We start from the raw sequence: 19,827 nt of genomic DNA, 5'->3' as shown, positions 1-19,827 counted from the left end.
CTGCAGAAAAAAACAAAATACAGTGACAGACAGTTGAAATAACAAGCTTCAGAAGACAGAGCTCTCTGCGACTTTGAAAGTGGTGGAGCTCAGATAAACTCTTTTGCATAGATAACAACTGGAGTTTCCTAACTTCCTGTACTGGAAACAATATTAGACTCATATCTCTACTGATAATGTCTTATTTCTTATCTGTACTACACATACAAATCATATCATAAGTTTATTTTCACTTCAGATTCCCTTTAAGAAACATATTTCAGAACAGCTAGATTGTTTGTTATTTTGCCTGTCAGTGAGAAATGCAATCATTTTCTTTTACTCTTCTACTCTATAGAGTAGATGCTCCATGTCACAAGATAGGTGCTAAACACAAAAGCTGGGGCCCCGAGTGCAGTTACAGAGACATTGAACTACAAGCGCTTAAAGTGACTCAGAGATGAAGAAAGCTGCTGTTTTTTTACTTACCCGGGCCTTCCTCCAGCCCCATAAGCATGGCTATGTCTCTCGCCGTCCTCCTATGTTGTCCTGTTCAGCTGCGGTGTGCCCCAGTATGCGCAGAAGGCCCCGGCTGACGTCACTCAGACTGAGTCCGACTGAGCCACTTGCCGGTGGTTGATGCATCTATACTTATGGGGCTGGAGGAAGCCCCGGGTAAGTAAAAAACTGCAGTTTACTTTAAGTCATGTGACACAGGAAGGTACGTTTATGTTCTGCACCTTCTTCATAATCAGATACCAGAATGGGATAGGCTTCTCCAATGGACCTCTACAATTTCACCCTTAAATTTCTGAGCTCCACTTATTTTTAATGAAGCTTCCACCCGTAGTCATTATAAAAGTCAAAACAACTAGTTCAGGGTGACTAAGTATTAATGTAATCAGTATTATTATTATTGGTTTATAAAGCACCAACATATTCCGTGGCACTGTATAAAGTAAGGGCTCATTCACACTTGAGCGGGAGTTGCGCTATTCCCGCTCAGCGCAAAACGCTAGCGTTTTTAAAAAACGCTAGCCCATGTAAGCCTATGGCATTGTTCTCACTGCCACGTTTGCGGTTAGCGTTAACCGCAAATGCCAGTACGCCTGACGCAGGTCACATGATCGGAACACGGAATTCCAGGGAGGTGGGGGAGCCGTCAGAGCGGGACGCCGCGAATGGCTGTTGGAGACCCAGCGCATTGGACCCATGAGACTTGCCACTATGACACGCTAATCTATCCCAGTGGGGGCTGTTAAGTTGCTGGAGTGCGCGAGAGGCGCAGTTTGTTTTTACTTGGAGCTAACATATTGCGCTATGAATTTTTTTCCTTTGTTTTATTAAAGGCCATTTTATGATCAGATCTGGATATGATCACTGATGTTCTGAGTGATACATATATGTTTATGCAAGATTGCCACCTGTATCATGGTGGTGTATATCTGGTAAGCCTCTTTTGATCTTTAGGGTGTTGGGCATCACGAGTGAGCACAGTTGATCACCCGCACCCATAGTGTGAGGCTTACTGTACAATTATCATAACAGTATTACGCTATGTGAGGCTGTTTTTATAGGTTCTACTATTTGGAAAGCGCGCAATGGAGTGCCTTGCACCTAAAGATCACGTCTAGTACCAGGAATGACCTCACTGTTCAGTTTGGCATTTGCAGAAATATAACTTTTGTTGTGTGAATACTTCATCCTACTAATTACTGAATCTGAGAGAGCCTAAGCGCTTTGAGTCCTATGGGAGAAAAGCGCTATAGAAATGTTATTGTACTATTGTATTGTATTATTTATTTGGACTGTTTTATTGACTTTAAGACTGCTTTGAAAGTGAATCAGATTGTTTGGCAGGCATATTTTGGGCAGTGTAATTGCTCTTTACACTTGTTTATTAGTAGTTATAAAACAGGCAGTTTTCTCATGTCTTTGTTATTGGAAAAAAAATGGTGCATCAGCTTTGATGAACCTAAATAGATGAAGACATGCTTCCATTTGTAGAAGATGCTTCAATACACTTTCTATTTTTAGGTTACAGTATGTGAAACTGATTGAGGTTAACACTTCATGCCTAGGCATGGTCACACATCAAGCTGTGCGACATTCACACAGTATTGGGGTTACCACCTACACAATAAAAAAAAAAATCCGCCATCACTGTACATGCAGTGCCTGCTATTAACATATTAGTGGCCTTTCTGCAGCAGAAACGGAATAGTTTGTCAAGGAGGCAAAGTGGCAAAGTATTGATATTCTCTATTTTTATTTTTATTTCCATGCCTTTTTTTATACATATTTTAAGTGTATAAAAAAATGGGAAATGATATATAAAGACAAGTACAAAGAGAAGTGGACCAAACTTTTGGTCAACAGGTGCAATCTGATTGGCTACTTTGGGCAACCTTTGAACTTGTTCTTTTTTTTTGTTGTTCTCTTCGTACTTGCCTTGACAAATCAGCTTCATAATTTTCTTATAGCACATTGCATAGCTTATCTGCAATTGGTAACATATACAGTATTGTCATATATAGCTGCTTGAGTCATGGAGGATGTGACATCACATATAGAAGAACATATAATAAGCCAGCAAAGAGCATAGCCACCATTCAGTTTTTAGTGTAATTGATACAAATTTCCATATATGTAATTTTGACCAAGATGATACCCCAGATTTTTCCTTTTTCAAATATTGTCATTATGTTTTTTTTTATCATAACTTCTTAAATGTTTTCCCTGTTTTATTCTTACATTTATAGCTATTTATAGCTACCTGCTTTTTCTTTTGCACTCTTGTGCTTGGAGTGTGAGGTTGTATCCTATTATTATTAAAATTATTTATTATTATTATTATTATTATTTATATAGCACTGACTTAACAAGGTATATACTGTATAGTCTTGTCACCAATGCCCCTCAGAGGAGCTCACAATCAAATCCCCACTATAGTCCTATGCCCATCATAGTCTAGTGCCAATTTAGAAGGGGAAGCCAATTAACCCATCTGTATGTTTTTGCGATGTGAAAAGACACCAGAATGGCCAGAGGAAACTCATGCAGTCATAGGGAAAACATACAAACTCCATGCAGATAGGGCTCTGGCTAGGATTCAAACCAGGCACCTAGTGCTTCCGGCAGGTAGAAAGTGCTGACCACTTTGCCACCATGACTTTATCTCAATAAAGTCAAACCTACCCCAAATATCTTTGTCTTGTTGGGTAAACCTAAAGGTATTTTTGACAAAAGGATCTGTGTTTCCCAATATTACATTAGCGACAAACAATAAAAATAATGCTAATATTCAAAACTAAATGACAGTCACAATTTCCCATCATCTGTGTGAGACACTAACACTTGAATGAGCCATCCATTGTGGCCATATGACTGTCACTCTTGCCTCATGTCAGGCCTCGGCAGACACTTATTATGTCAGGGCTGATCTGCAGTGGTTTAAAATGTCTGTTAGAGTTTATTTGAATATAATGCAGAGTTTTCCCAAGTCATCACCGTGGCGACAATGAGAGAGCCTGAGGCTTACATAGGTTGTGGAGATTACCTTGCCTGAATGAACAGTGATTGCATGTATTAAAACTATATGGTCAACAGCGGTTGTCATATGCTTACCTCAGTGCTGGAAACATTCAGTCCGGTAGTCAGTCAGTCTCTCCAGTTATTTCTGGCTTTTGGGTCTAGTGCTTTCAATATACTCTGAGAATTTCATTAAAACAGGACAGCATATCAGCTCAGGGAATTTATAGAAATGTGAAGTCTGCATGAAATAACATAAATTTCATGGAATTTCAATCATTCCTGGCAGATAAACATAACCTCTCGCAGGAGCATTTAAAGATCTGCTTTTGGCAGTAGCTGCATATGCCTCAGTTCTATGCATATGCATCGTTCTCTGTAAAAATTCAGAAAAAATGGCAAAAAATGAGACTTATGAACTGTGTGCGCATACACATGTATAAATGTATGTATTTGTCTGCAGTACACTTCCATTCATCAAGGCAATTCAAAGAAGTGGTTTACTAGTAATTCTGGAGAAGATAAGGTAATAATGGTGGGAAGAGAGGAGCAGAGGGTCATAAGTGTCACTTCAGCATTGAGTACTTAAACTTAATATAATTTCAGTGCTATATATTGTCACTGTACAGATTGCCCAATATTTTCTTTAAAGATTTTTGTGATTACCCTAACCTTCGTGTAACCCTGCAGCCTAGAACATTTTTAACCTCCAACATATTCACCCGAGTCTAACATCCTTGCTTGACTGTAACGATCAGTGGGCACAGAGAGTATCTGATTACCGGTGATCTGCAGTATCACTGGGAATACAGATATATACCAGATTATAAGTGATCTGCAGTCTCACCGATAATCCGATATACTAGCTAACCTCTGTTCACCTGAGTAGAGTGTAGTGTTTGGTGTAACAGTAACACTTTGAGGACTAGGCCTCAGTGCAGCAAGGAGTACTGCACAGATTCCTTCCGCAGACCTGAGCTCTCCAAGACGGGAGGAGTCAGACTGACAGTAGGAAGGATGTCTGGAAGTGACCCTCAGGAGGAAGGGTCGCTAACAGAGCGAGGAACCGCCTCTAACGGTAAGGTCGGTTCTCGAGGTCGGACAAGCCAGGTCGTACCCACACAGACAGACAAAGTACAAGATCAGGAGACAAAGGCGGAGTCTAAGTACAGGCAGGGTTCGACAACGGGGTATCAGAAATATCGAGGTACAGAATCAGGAGGCTGAGGCGGAGTCTAGAAACGAGCCGGGGGTCGGCAACAGAGTGTCAGAAATATCGAGGTACAAGATCAGAGTTCAGAAGGGTAGTCAAGGCAGGCAAAAGTCATAACAGATAATCACAATCAAACTAGTACTTTAGCTATCAACAGAATCTAGCTAAGTGTAGGATTACAGCTCCAGCTGGTCCCGGCACACTTGCGGATCTGACTACGGATCTGGGTGCTCCCACATGTGTGATCGCACGCCAGACAAAGAGCAAGTGAACAACCAGCAGTATATATACTCTAGGACCTTTCCAGGACCTCCCTAATTGCTGGTCCAATGAGAGCAGTGGAATTTGTCAGCTGACCCAGCTGGTCAGCCGACTCCCTTCTAACTGTTATTTAAACTCTGCTTCTGTGCTCGCGCGCGTGTAAGTCTGAATCTTGGTGGACTATCAGTCCCAGCCACACCAGTACTGTCATGCAATGTATCTAGTGCGGGGGCCGCCTCTGATGCGGATTCCGCCGTTACCAATGCGGATTCCGCCGTCACCAATGCGGATTCCGCCGCACTGCCTATGTGGCATGCGGCGTTTTTTCCGCGTTGTGACGCCATGCTGGACGCGGAAACAGCCGCCTCACCTCGAGAGACGACGGCCTTTCCGCGTTTCCTTACAGTACCCCCCCCCCGAGGAGTGGACTCCGGACAACTCCTACCAGGTTTCTTGGGGTGTAAGGCATGAAACTCCCTCACCAACTCATCCGCATGCATACGGTTCCCAGGTACCCATTGCCTCTCCTCGATGCCATACCCTTTCCAATGTACGAGGTACTGTACCGAGTTTTGTACCTTGCGAGAATCTAATATTTTTTCCACTTCATACTCAGGTTGGGCATCTACCAACACGGGAGGAGGAGGAGTGGGACCCACCTGGACTGCTGGTTTAAGAAGGGACACGTGGAAGGACCTTACCCCCCGCATGCTGGTGGGAAGGTCAACAGTATACGTAACATTATTAACAAACCTGGGGCCCAATTTATCTGAGGGCTGTTTCAGGGCCAAATGACGTGTGGACACCCAAACCAAGTCTCCTGGCTGGAAGCTCCACTCTACTGAACGTTTCTTGTCAGCTTGACCCTTCTGAGTAAGAAACGCCTTTTGTAAACTATTTCTCACCGTACGCCAAATGTCTTTAAAAGACCTCTGCCAGGCCTCCAGAGCTGGAAACGGGGTGGAGGCCACTGGCAACGGTGAGAACTTGGGCAATCTACCAGACACAACCTGGAATGGAGAGAATCCGGTGGAGGAGCTTTTCAAAATGTTTTGTGCGAACTCCGCGAAGGGCAGAAACTTGACCCAGTCGCTCTGCGTCTCCACAACATAGCACCTCAAAAATTGCTCCAATGACTGGTTGACCCTCTCCATCTGGCCATTTGTCTGTGGGTGGTAACCCGAGGAAAACGACAGTTTCATGCCCATTTGGTGACAGAATGCCCTCCAAAATTTTGAAACAAACTGGACTCCCCGATCGGACACTATGTCTTCTGGAATGCCATGCAGTCGAAAGACATGGGTGATAAATAAAGCGGCCAGTTCCTGGGCCGAGGGGAGTCCCTTCAGGGGCACGAAGTGGGCCATTTTACTGAAACGGTCGACCACCACCCAGATGACCGACATGCCTTCAGACCTAGGAAGCTCTCCCACAAAATCCATGGACAAGTGGGTCCATGGTTCACTCGGGGTGGGCAAAGGCTGCAGAGTACCTACAGATGCCAGCCGGGAGGGCTTACTTTTTGCGCACACCGCACATTCCCTGACAAACTCTTTGCAGTCAGCTGCTAGCGAAGGCCACCATGCACATCTGGCCACGAGATCTTGCGTTCTAGACGCCCCAGGATGTCCCGCATTTTTATGAGAGTGGACCATCTCCAAGATCTGGAGACGGAATGGTAACGGGATAAACAATACCCCGTCTGGTTTCCCTTCCGGGATATCCTGCTGGAAAGGACTCAAAGTCTCCTTCCAGTCCTCCCAAGTCTCAGTAGCGGCTAACACCACCCTTCGTGGGACAATGGTCTCGGGAACAGAGGGCTGTGCTGTCTCCGGCTCGAAACACCTAGAGAGTGCATCTGCCTTGGTATTCTTACTACCTGGCGTGTATGTAATCAGGAATGTAAATCTCGAGAAAAATAGACACCATCGAGCCTGCCGAGGGCTTAACCTTTTAGCCCCCTCGATGTATTCCAGATTCTTGTGGTCGGTATAAACCATGATAGTGTGCTCAGCACCCTCTAGCCAATTACGCCACTCTTCGAAGGCCAATTTGATGGCTAGGAGCTCCCTGTTGCCTATATCATAGTTTCTCTCTGCCGGAGAGAACCTCCGGGAAAAATAGGCACACGGGTGTAATCTACCCTGGAGACCAGAACGCTGAGACAGCACAGCCCCCACCCCGACCTCCGAGGCGTCTACCTCAACAATAAACGGGAAGGAAGTGTCCACATGTCTCAGTATGGGCGCCGAGCAGAACAACCCTTTTAAAGTAGAAAATGCCTGTAAGGCCTCGGGAGGCCAATGAGTGGTGTCTGCCCCTTTTTTAGTAAGGCTAGTGAGGGGTGCGACTACTGTGGAGTACCCCTTTATAAACCTTCTATAATAATTCGCAAACCCCAAGAACCGTTGTAGCGACTTTAACCCCACCGGCTGCGGCCACTCCAGAACCGCGGAGACCTTGGCAGGGTCCATAGACAGACCTGAGGTGGAGATTATATATCCCAGAAAGGCAACCGACGTAACCTCAAAAATACACTTCTCAAGTTTAGCGTATAACATATTCTGCCTCAGTTTGTCTAATACCATCCTGACATGGGTTCTGTGTTCTGAGAGGTTGTTAGAAAAGATGAGAATGTCGTCTAAATAGACTAAAACGAACTTCCCTAACACCTCCCTAAAAACCTCATTGATGAGCTCCTGAAAGACGGCCGGGGCATTACATAACCCGAAGGGCATCACCCTGTACTCGTAATGCCCGTCAGGGGTATTGAAGGCCGTCTTCCACTCGTCGCCCTTTCTTATACGCACCAGATTGTATGCCCCCCGTAAATCTAGTTTTGAAAATATCCTAGCCTCCGTGACCTGTGTGAATAAATCGTCTATAAGTGGCAACGGGTAGCGATTCTTTACTGTGATTTTGTTAAGACCACGATAATCGATACAAGGCTGTAAGCACCCGTCTTTCTTCTTAACAAAAAAGAAACCTGCCCCAGCGGGTGACCGGGACGGCCGAATGAAGCCTTTGGCTAAGTTCTCACGGATATACTCCTGCATGGCTAGTTTTTCGGGTCCGGATAAATTATACAAATGGCCTCGAGGAGGCATACACCCAGAACGAAGGTCAATAGGACAGTCAAACGGGCGATGCGGGGGCAATTTATCCGCAGCCTTGGGACAGAACACATCAGCATAATCCGAGTACTGTTCTGGTACACCTTCCACCTGTACCCTGGTTTGACCCAATGTCAGCCTCCCCAAACACTGCTGGAAACAATGAGGTGACCATGCTGTTAACTGCCCTGTGGCCCAGTCTATCTGCGGAGAATGAATTTGTAACCACGGCATGCCTAGAATGATTGTGGAGGTGGACATATGTAATACAATGAACTGCAGTCTCTCTCTGTGCAGCACCCCTATAGTGACTCCCACTTCTGATGTCTGTGATAACGGGTGATTCCTCTGCAGAGGGGAATCATCCACTGCTGTAACCTGGACGGGTGGTTTTACCGGGGTGAGTGGAATACCCAACCTTTTAGCAAACTCAAAGTCCATAAAATTAGCTGCAGCACCAGAATCAACAAAGGCTTCCGTGAGCTCGGTCCTATCCTCCCATGTAATCGTACACGGGAGGAGCAACCGTTTATCCTCTAGGGACAGCTCAGACCGACCAATCTGCATTGACTCGGGAGAAGGTGGGATCACTGGGGTTGTGGCGCAAGACAGCATTCTGACACAGTGACTACCCCTGGTTTGTCTTTGATAGCGCAACCTGCGGTCGATTCGAATGGCCGCTGAGATGGCCTCATCGACTGTTCTGGGCTCGGGTTGACTTAACATTAGGTCGGAGACCTCATCCGACAACCCAGACAGGAAATAATCTAAGAGGGCATAGGTGTCAAACCTGGCCGTAACTGACCATCTACGAAATTCTGCCGCATAATCCTGGACCGGACCTCTGCCTTGCCGCAAAAGTTTGAGCTTCTGCTCAGAGGACGCAGCAAGGTCAGGGTCGTCGTAAATTACGGCCATGGCCTTAAAGAATTCCTCTACCGAGGTCAGAGCAGTATCGGTAGGAGGCAGGTTGTATGCCCATGACTGGGAGTCACCAGTCAGCAAAATCTTAATAAAGGTGACCCGTTGGGTCTCAGTCCCCGAGGATCGGGGTCTCAACTCGAAGTACGATAACACTCTACTCTTAAAATTCCGGAAGTCAGACTTGTGGCCGGAAAATTTATCAGGTACAGGCATACGTATGTCATCACTAGGAGGGGATCGCACCGAATCAACTGACGTCTGAAGGGTTTGCACAGAGCCTGTTAGAGCATCGATTAAAGCTTTGTGCTGGCCCAGTGCTTAATAGATGGTATCCACCGAAGTGGCAAGCACAGTCAGAGGGTCAGCGCGTGCGTCCATCTGTTATTTGGTCTGGCGTTCTGTAACGATCGGTGGGCACAGAGAGTATCTGATTACCGGTGATCTGCAGTATCACTGGGAATACAGATATATACCAGATTATAAGTGATCTGCAGTCTCACCGATAATCCGATATACTAGCTAACCTCTGTTCACCTGAGTAGAGTGTAGTGTTTGGTGTAACAGTAACACTTTGAGGACTAGGCCTCAGTGCAGCAAGGAGTACTGCACAGATTCCTTCCGCAGACCTGAGCTCTCCAAGACGGGAGGAGTCAGACTGACAGTAGGAAGGATGTCTGGAAGTGACCCTCAGGAGGAAGGGTCGCTAACAGAGCGAGGAACCGCCTCTAACGGTAAGGTCGGTTCTCGAGGTCGGTCAAGCCAGGTCGTACCCACACAGACAGATAAAGTACAAGATCAGGAGACAAAGGCGGAGTCTAAGTACAGGCAGGGTTCGACAACGGGGTATCAGAAATGTCGAGGTACAGAGCCAGGAGGCTGAGGCGGAGTCTAGAAACGAGCCGGGGGTCGGCAACAGAGTGTCAGAAATATCGAGGTACAAGATCAGAGTTCAGAAGGGTAGTCAAGGCAGGCAAAAGTCATAACAGATAATCACAATCAAACTAGTACTTTAGCTATCAACAGAATCTAGCTAAGTGTAGGATTACAGCTCCAGCTGGTCCCGGCACACTTGCGGATCTGACTACGGATCTGGGTGCTCCCACATGTGTGATCGCACGCCAGACAAAGAGCAAGTGAACAACCAGCAGTATATATACTCTAGGACCTTTCCAGGACCTCCCTAATTGCTGGTCCAATGAGAGCAGTGGAATTTGTCAGCTGACCCAGCTGGTCAGCCGACTCCCTTCTGTTATTTAAACTCTGCTTCTGTGCTCGCGCGCGTGTAAGTCTGAATCTTGGTGGACTATCAGTCCCAGCCACACCAGTACTGTCATGCAATGTATCTAGTGCGGGGGCCGCCTCTGATGCGGATTCCGCCGTTACCAATGCGGATTCCGCCGTTACCAATGCGGATTCCGCCGCACTGCCTATGTGGCATGCAGCGTTTTTTCCGCGTTGTGACGCCATGCTGGACGCGGAAACAGCCGCCTCACCTCGAGAGACGGCGGCCTTTCCGCGTTTCCTTACATTGACCATTCGTTTGGCCTAGTTCCTCTGTAAAAACTACCTCAACTCCCTGTAGACCAACCCCTACCCTCACTATTGTTGAGAGATGGCCAGTGACATGTAAATAATTCATGCTTGCATGCACTATTGCTAATATTGGCCAAATGTGATACTAATAATGACCTAGTAGATGCAGTAGTGAGCAATGTTGCTATTTTTGCAGATGATACAAAATTGTGCAGAATCATCAACTCTCAGGAAGATTAGTGTCATATTGCAACAGGATCTGGATAGGATGGCTATATGGGCACATACATGGCAGATGAAATTCAATGTTGACAAATGTAAAGTCATGCATTTTGGACGTACTAATGGTCTAGCACCATACAAAATAAATGGGATACAGTTGGAGACCTCAAACTTGGAGAAGGACTTAGGAGTACTCATTGACAACAAGTTAAATAATCGTACTCAATGCCAAGCAGCTGCAGCTAAAGCTAACAAAATTTTGGAATGCATTAAAAGGGAAATAAAAACTCGAGATGCTAGCATAATATTGCCCCTGTTTAACTCTCTAGTAAGGCCACATCTGGAATATGGAATTCATTTCTGGGCACCACATTACAAAAAAGATATTGCAGTTTTAGAGCAGGTGCAGAGACGAGCAACAAAATTGATACGTGGGATGGAAGGTCTCACTTATCAAGAAAGGTTAGATAAACTGGGTTTATTTAGTCTAGAGAAAAGACGCCTTAGAGGGGATCTAATTAACATGTATAAATACATCAGAGGGCAATATAATAGCTTGGCGGATGAGCTTTTTGTCCCTAGGCCTTCTCAAAGGACTAGAGGATATGATCTGAGCATGGAGGAAAAACGTTTTAGCCATTTATTTAGGAAAGGGTTCTTCTTACAGTAAGAGTGATTAAGATGTGGAATGCATTGCCACAGGAAGTCGTTATGGCAAACTCTATACCTGCATTTAAAGGGGGCTTAGATGCTTTCCTTGCGTTGAAAGACATCCATGGCTACAATTACTAGGTAATGCCTAATGATGTTGATCCAGGGATTTTATCTGATTGCCATCTGGAGTCGGGAAGGAATTTTTCCCTTTAGGGGCTAATTGGACCATGCCTTGTGGGGGGTTTTTCGCCTTTCTCTGGATCAACAGGGATATGTGAGGGAGCAGGCTGGTGTTGTACTTTATACTGGTTGAAGTCGATGGACGTATGTCTTTTTTCAACCAAAATAACTATGTAACTATATGTAACTATGTAACCCTAATTTTACGTTACCACTATCTTCCCCTAGCGCTAAACCTTCACTGATCCTCTTGATTCTCAAAACTATCTATACTTACCTATTAGGATTGGGAGGAAAGATATTTTAGTTGACCAAATAAACATACCAACCAATATTAAATGGGGTCCAAAATGATTTGCTTCAGGTGGTCAGCACATGGCTGTACTTCTACACCAGGATGTTCACCTACTGTTAACATGTTTTTGTGGAAGCATTTCATTATTACTACAGCTGCCACATCTTCTGGTGACACCTACCAGACTCCTCACATGCCCCAACCTGGTCCTCTCTCCATCCACTTTACCTCCAGTATCAGCATTGCTTCTGACGTAGTTCCTTTAATATTCCGATATTGGACCTTTAGGCATCTGCCCTTGTCTTCAGCTAACTACACCCAAAAAATTGCTTAAGCAAAAGTTGTCTATGATATTCTAAACCAGGCTCCTTTAGGACCACCATACACCCAGCCGACAGTCAACATTGTCATCATTGAATCTAATGAAAATATTTTGATAACACCCTCTTAATTGATGTTAATTATTTTTAATGTTCCAACATGAATTGGGAAGGGCCTTGGCTTTCAGACTGTAATAGGTGGGTTGGGGATAGTGAGATATTACCAGTGTAGACATGTCTACTGATATGTGAACTAATGTCGAGTGCCCATGTCAAGTGTCCATAGTGTTATCCAGGTAAATTACCTATATCCGTTACATACAGATGGTTTACCTGATCTAAAGACCAGATCTGATAATGCATGGTGGCCCTGTTCACACTTGACTAGCGATTTTGCATTGTTGGGTTCGGCAATTTTTTGGCATTTGCGTTTTGCGATTTTCATTCCAGTGAATGAGAATCCGTGAATGAGAATCACAATGCATGAAAATGCTACATGCAGCACATTTTTGAAATGACTTGTGCAACAGCGTATTCTTAATCGCCGGCAATCAACAAAACGTCAATCGTGGGCAGAAAGCGTCCAAGTGTGAATGAGGCCTTAGGCCTAGTGCAGAATTCCTGTATGCATATTTTTTTAAATACCAACCAGTTTTAATTTTTTTTTTCACTTTCTCTTTTAAATTAGTAAGTTTTATAGTGCAGTTTTATTAGCCAAGTCAGTTGCTTTTATGTCAGGTATACAGTTATCTGAACAAGCAGTGGGATAATAAACAAGCTTCCTTTGTGAATCTTGGCGCAGCATTCCCTCCAACAAACACGGCATTAATGATACTCGTCAGCTGGTTTGGTAATTAAAGGTCCTTAAATGTACACAGATTGCAAAAAAAGAAGCAATTAACTTTTACAAGGAATATCAAAATTAAACCTCTCAAATGCCTATGGATATGTGGTGATTAGAAGTCAATACATTATGCAGTCACTGACATTTATTGTGATAAAGCTGAGGCTGGAGATGCAGTCTAATTGGAAAAAGACTTGTCAGTTATTGAGGAAAAGGAATCAGAATATTAGGAAGGTCAAAGGACATTCTAAATCTACAACTTGTCTGTGCATCAATTTTCTCGTAATTAATGCAGTTGTTTTAATTATCGGTAATAAAGCTGATGTGTTCTCCAGAAAGCCATCAGATATTTCTTAAAGGGAAATTTTTCTTCTGAAATTGCAGTAAATGTACATTGGTTCTGCACAAGTATTTTTGCAAATTGATGTTTGTATAAATATTTTTTTACTTAAATCTGCAGCCAACTAAACTTTGCAAAACTTATCAGTAAGTTCAACTTGCCCTTATTTGCATCTTTAGCAACAGTACTCTGCACACTCCTGTTTGGCGTACCGTTGCTTTGCTGAAGGTATAGTTAGATGCATAGAACAGGAAACTGTTCTTTTCTGACGCCTAAACTAATCAGGAAGGGGTTTACACTGTGGGATGAGTGTTTGTGGGGGTTTGAGATAGGTATTAGGTAGGCAAGATAAAGTTATAATCCATGAAAAGGGAGAAGCTCCACAAACATTAAAAAAGGGTCAAAGCAGCTGCTCACAGAATAGTAAGAGCATAGCCGGCCTTTGACCTGTGTGACCAGAGCGGTCGCTCAGGGCGCCGACTTCCAAGGGGGCGCCTAATAGCTGGTTACCTATACTGAGAGCACTTACACCTGATTTCCTATACTGGGGGCACCTATAGCTGGCTACCTTTAATGAGGGCACCAACACATGGCAACCTATACTGGAGGCACCTACTCCTGGCTACCTATGGGGGCGATGGAGACCTTCAACTGACTATACTGGGGGCACCTATACTTGGCAACCTATATCGAGGGCACCTACACATGAGATCGGGGGGCATTTTTTGGGGGGAGGGGGGCACTGCGGCTATAACGCATGGTGCAAATTGTCGGTGCTTTGCTATCATTCTAAATGGGGGGGGGGGATGGGGGCGGCTAACAGTCCCACTGATTTTTTTTTATTAATATTCCTGAAAGAGTCTAGCCTTCATTTTTAAGTGTATTCAGGATAATGCACTCTTTCCATCCATTCGTGGTTATTAATAGTATTTTTCCTATTATACATATGTGATGTGTCACAGAGATCTGAGCATTTGGCGTGATGTGTCACAACGTCAAAAAGGTTGGGAACCACTGGCCTAGGAGATTTCTCAGGAGAAAAGGTGAATTGCATATGGGCCTGTGTGTGTGAGTGCGTGTGTGTGCGTGCACGCGGGAAGAGGATAAAGGGGGGAGGGGGCACAAAAATCAGGTTTCGCTCAGGGCGCTGTGAAACCTAAGGCTGGCCCTGAGTAAGAATCTTACCTAATAAAATACAAGTGTCCCCGCGTCCTGTCCGTGTGTCAGTGCTTTTGCGCTACTGCGCATGTCAAGCACTGACAGCCGTTAGGACAGGACACAGGGCGGACGGGCGGGGCGAAAGAGAGTGCGACCAGCGGGTAAGTGTGCATGACCGGCGGGAGCGGCAGGTGGGAGCGCACGGTAATGACAGACCTAGAGCCTGTTTTCAAACAGGCTTAGGTCACTAGTACTTTATTAACCACTTCACAACTGAGGGGTTTTACCCCTTCAGCATTCAAGCAATTTTCACCTTTCAGCTCTCCTTCCATTCAATCGTCTATAACTTTATCATTACTTATCACAATGAAATTAACTGTATCTTGTTTTTTTCGCCACCAATTAAGCTTTCTTTAGTTGGGACATTATGCCAAGAATTATATTATTCTAAATGTGTTTTAATGGGAAAATAGGAAAACATTTGGAAAAAAAATCATTATTTTTCAGTTTTCGGCCATTATAGTTTTTAAATAATGCATGCTACTGTAATTAAAATCCATGTAACTTACTTGCCCATTTGTCCTGATTATTACACCGTTTAAATTCTGTTTGGCACCAATATTTTATTTGGTGCATTTTTTTCAGTTTTACGTCCCTCCCTAATTACAAGCCCATCATTTATAAAATAACAGTGTTATACCCTCTTGAAATAAATATTTAGCAACTTCAGTCCCTAAGGTAACTATTTATGTTTTTTTTTATTGTAATTTTTTTTTATTACAAAAAAAAAAAAAATGGTAACAATTGGGGAGTGTGGGAGATAATGAGTTAATGTGTAATGTAAAATAATGTATTTGTATGTGAAAAAAGCATATGACTGTAGTTTTACTTTTTGGCCACAAGATGGCCACAGTAATTTTTTGTAACTGGCCCTGTAAGCGTAGTAAGTACGCTTACAGAAAGTTCAGTGAGGCTGGGAAACTTTTTTTTCTTTTCACAATGATTACGCAGCTTCTCATAGAAGCAGCCGATCATTGCTGGGGGGCTTAGATCAACGAACAGGAACTGGTTTTCCCATTCATTGATCTCCGGATGAGTGGGCGGCAGCGTGCATGAGCATGGAAGCACGCGCACGAGCGAGATGGAGTGCGGACAGCGGCGGTAGCGGTGGGGGTGCGTATGTCTACGCCCCGGGTTGGGAAATTAAGTTAAAAGGGGTGTAGATATACTGTACCTGGGCGGCGAAGTGGTTAATAGTTTAACAAATGGCACTGATGGTAATAGTAAGCTTACAGAGGAAAGGGTGCTTAAAACTTAAAGGGTACCTGATCTGGCATCTGACATGATGAGATAAACATGGGTACAAATAGCACTAAGGTCAGTTTTACACTTGAGGTGTGCATTTGTTGCTGCCGCATCGCAACGCACAAAATCACAAACATATGATCCTATGGCAGAGTATGTCAACATGGTCACATGCATAGTGCCTGCAGCAACAGACCCTGGGGCAGGATGATCACACAGCACCATTCCCCTGTGCATATTACTCTGCGGCAGAGTGCACCAACAGGTCCACCCCCTGCTGGACAGGAAGTACACCACCAAAGTTCCTTTGCTCTGCACCTGCATGCCACAACCGTGATTAAGCATTCACTGCATCACCATAGACTTACATTACTGCATAATCTGTGCAGTAGGCACGGATCACAGGGCAATGCACTGCAGCATTTGCAGCAGCCGTGGGTCAATTTTGCTACTTCTGTCTCACCACATGACCATATTGTGTAAGTCCCCATAGACTTACGTTGCCCTGGCGACGTGCTGGGGCAGGGGAGAGTACCACAATGCGATGCAACATAGTAAGTGTGAAAGTAGCCTAAACTAGAGAATAAATATACTTAACTGATCATGGAGTTCCTATTTAACAGACTTTAAGTATACAATGTGATATCTACAAACTGGTAAGATATCTATTCACATAGACCAGCTGTTTTAGTTTACACTGTGACATTAGCTTTTTGCACGTAAGATTCAGGCTAGGATCTTGGCATCACACTCATACAGCCAATTTTTGCACATACTAATATTCCAGAAACTCTATTAACACTTTTCCGCTAAGGTCCTGGTGGCTTACTGGGCCACCAATCACAGACAGTCCTAGAGGGAAATTCAGATTCACTTAGCGCAACCTTGACATACTCGCACACATATGCATGCATGACTAGCAAACAACTAACCCTGATGGGCTGTGCACACAGGAGTTATCAATGCTAAGTGCAAGTCAAGATTACCATAACTGTCTGAAAAGGCAAGCAGAAATAGAAGAATGCACCAAAATATTTGTGTGGTCTTCTGATTAAACTAAATTGAATGATAGTTATAGAAAATGTGTTTTGTTTAAGGTCCTCTAGCCAAATTGTGTATGTTATGGCCACAATTAATTATTGAAAGTGGTTCCACTTTATCCAAACACCCACTTATATAGAAATAAACAGGCTTTAACCCTGAGGGGTCTTTCCTTCCAAAATATGAAGCATATTACCAAGCAATGTCCCTGTCATTCTTATTTATCCAGGTTGCAGCTAACTTATTGTTGCTTTGGATATTATGTATTGGATATTATTTAGTAGTAAAAGACAAACAGGAACAATTGCTTTTGGTGCATTCATTGCAATGCTGTTCTATTTTGTTGCATTGGAATTGTATTTTGTGTCAGTTTTAGGAACAAGCATATTGTCATAATTGGTGAGTTAGTATGGCAGGATTCAAGTTTCAATTAGTGTTTGGCTAATTTTTATGGCTATCTTTAGGCAAACTGTGGGGTGGAAAGTTACAGATGAGCTTATCCAAAGTAGAGTTAAAGCGAGCCCAAACCAAACATTTTTTTAATTCAAAATATTTAGTTGCACCACTCTGACACATACAAAGATAAATAAACACTCCTTCAAGCCTATGAGCATTTCAGTGTATGCTTTTCACCCTTCTCTTTTCATAACTAGGGTTATACAGGTTATTACTTCTGAACTTAGTAGGAGGTTTTAGATCATGGGTGTGTTTGTCATCAGCTACCCTCCCTCACAGGGGCGTCGTCTATGTGAAATCTCACACAAGCTGAGATCACCTCCCCTGTGACATCATCAGTAGCAGCCTGTGTTTTGTTTTTATCTCCTCCACCAGTCTGCCTGATTCTGACCCGGGAATATAATATATATTATAATTTAGAAAATAGATTTTATTTCTGAAATCTTTTATTTTTAATTTGGGTCCACTTTAAAATACACAAATACATAAGATATGTCCCCTAAGATACTCTTTAAATCATGAGGTTCTAACATCCAATCAGATGCATAGAAAGTTTAAAACAGACACATTGTCACATCACCACCAATAAGTCTGCATAGGAGCATTACATTTCGGCAGTATTCGTTTTATGTTGATGCTGACCACTGTATGATTACATACATTCCTAGAAAAAAAGTGTGATTTAGCTCATACATTTCTTGTGGGTAGCAAGACCAGAGGGATGCCAAAGATATGCCTTACTGTGCATCACCTAAATATTTTCTGCTAAAAGGTGTCTGTTATTCCTTTTTCACTGCAGAGACAAGAATTCATATTTACAGAACTCATAAGTACTCTTTTCTGCAGATTGCTCATTTGCAGCCATAATTACATCCTTTATGTAATGCGTGTGTCTCAGTACGCAGACTGTACATTATTGATGGTCCTCACTGGCCTATTACTTACTCTCTCCAGTTGCACACTCAACAGCTTTCACTGATCCTCCTGTGCGCTATGTGGGCTGCCTGTGCTGTTGAGACAGGGATTATACATTGGCCATATGTTGTGTAAGCACATTGATACACTAGTGTGGTCCTTTTTAATAGACAGCACTGGATCCAGCCACAGAAGCTGCTTAAAGAAGCGGGCTGGAATGCAGAGCTAATCCAGTAATAAAGGAAGTGAAACATATCACTTGGTAATTGAAATCCCAGTGGCATTATAATGAGAAGACAATTTAATCCCATGTTATTTATTTTTAACCAAGGAGAGATCTAGTGTTTTCTCATCAGCCCAGATAAGAACATTAGATGTGTTTTGATTTGAGGGTGTGTGTGTGTGTGTGTGTTTGGATACTGAAGGCTTTTTGGTGAAGTGACATATGTGGGAAGCTGGATATTAGCCAGGCGTAGAAGGGATCAAGCAGGATCTGAGGTTTTGCAGTTGCCATGAATGGGTTGAGCTGCACACGCCAAATGCTTCCTGTTTTACATTCCATTTACTGTGAATTACTGTTGGCCGCCTGAACGGTCTTACTGCATGAAGACCTCACGTGGATTCTGGTAATCTGTATGTCAGTCTGTTGCTAGGGCATTCTTAGACAAAGTCCACTAAACAAAAAAGAAAAAACTACACAACAGGGAAATGGGTAAAAAACCTTCTGCTGTGGCCAGAATAGCGATTCAGAATTTTATTTAATTTTGCTTGAAAGGACCTTTTTAGCAAAAAAATGTTGACATTCTGTTGCTGTATAGTCATCCCTGGAATTGCAGTACAATCATTGATATACTCTGTGTTAAAGATGCTCAGAAATAATACTTTTGCTATATCTGACCTATATCTGACAGCTCCTCATGTACCAGCAGACAAGAACAGGTATTCCCATCATCATTTGGTCTGTTCCACCCAACAAGACTTCTGAGCTGTTATCTCACTGCACTAAGTAGGTTTAGAGATAAAATGGCAGTTTGAAAAGACTAAATGAATAGAGGAATCCCTGTTCCAGTGTCAGAAACACTGCTGAAAGATAAGGAGTTGATATATACTGAAAAAAATAAATATATATATATATATATATATATATATATATATATCTCTCTCTCTCTCTCTCTCTCTCTCTCTCTCTCTCTCTCTCTCTCTCTCTCTCTCTCTCTCTCTCTCTCTCTCTCTCTCTCTCTCTCTCTCTCTCTCTCTCTCTCTCTCTCTCTCTCTCTCTCTCTCTCTCTCTCTCTCTCTCTCTCTCTCTCTCTCTCTCTCTCTCTCTATATATATATATATATATATATATATATATATATATATATCTATCTCTATCTATATATATAAATATATATCTATCCAGGTTGATGTGCATGCAATGTCCGTGCGAGCCCGCTTGCACAGTAGCTAGGAGCCCGTGGCTCCATGCTACTGTGCAATGGCCGGCGGGCTCGGTTGGCTATTGCGCACACATCAACCAGGAAAAGGGTCTGCGGGGCCT

The 19,827-nt window shown here is 43.5% G+C and overlaps 1 protein-coding gene across 4 annotated transcripts in view; it reads left to right on the top strand.

Moving 5' to 3' along the window:
• The window catches only part of XYLT1 (xylosyltransferase 1), a 481,277-nt gene that overhangs the window by 168,645 nt on the left and 292,805 nt on the right, over positions 1-19,827 (top strand). The window contains exon 1 of one of the 4 annotated variants that reach the window (XM_068244763.1): positions 16,362-16,426. The exons of the other annotated variants lie outside the window; for them this stretch is intronic. Within the exon in view, the coding sequence (XP_068100864.1) occupies positions 16,412-16,426 (15 nt within the window). The 5' untranslated portion in view covers positions 16,362-16,411. Of the gene's footprint in view, positions 1-16,361; positions 16,427-19,827 lie in introns of those variants that run through there. 4 annotated transcript variants of the gene reach the window in all.

Source organism: Hyperolius riggenbachi, chromosome 7 (genome assembly GCF_040937935.1).
Source record: "Hyperolius riggenbachi isolate aHypRig1 chromosome 7, aHypRig1.pri, whole genome shotgun sequence".
Taxonomy (NCBI): Eukaryota; Metazoa; Chordata; class Amphibia; order Anura; family Hyperoliidae; genus Hyperolius; species Hyperolius riggenbachi.
This window is presented reverse-complemented; position numbering and strand designations above follow the sequence as displayed.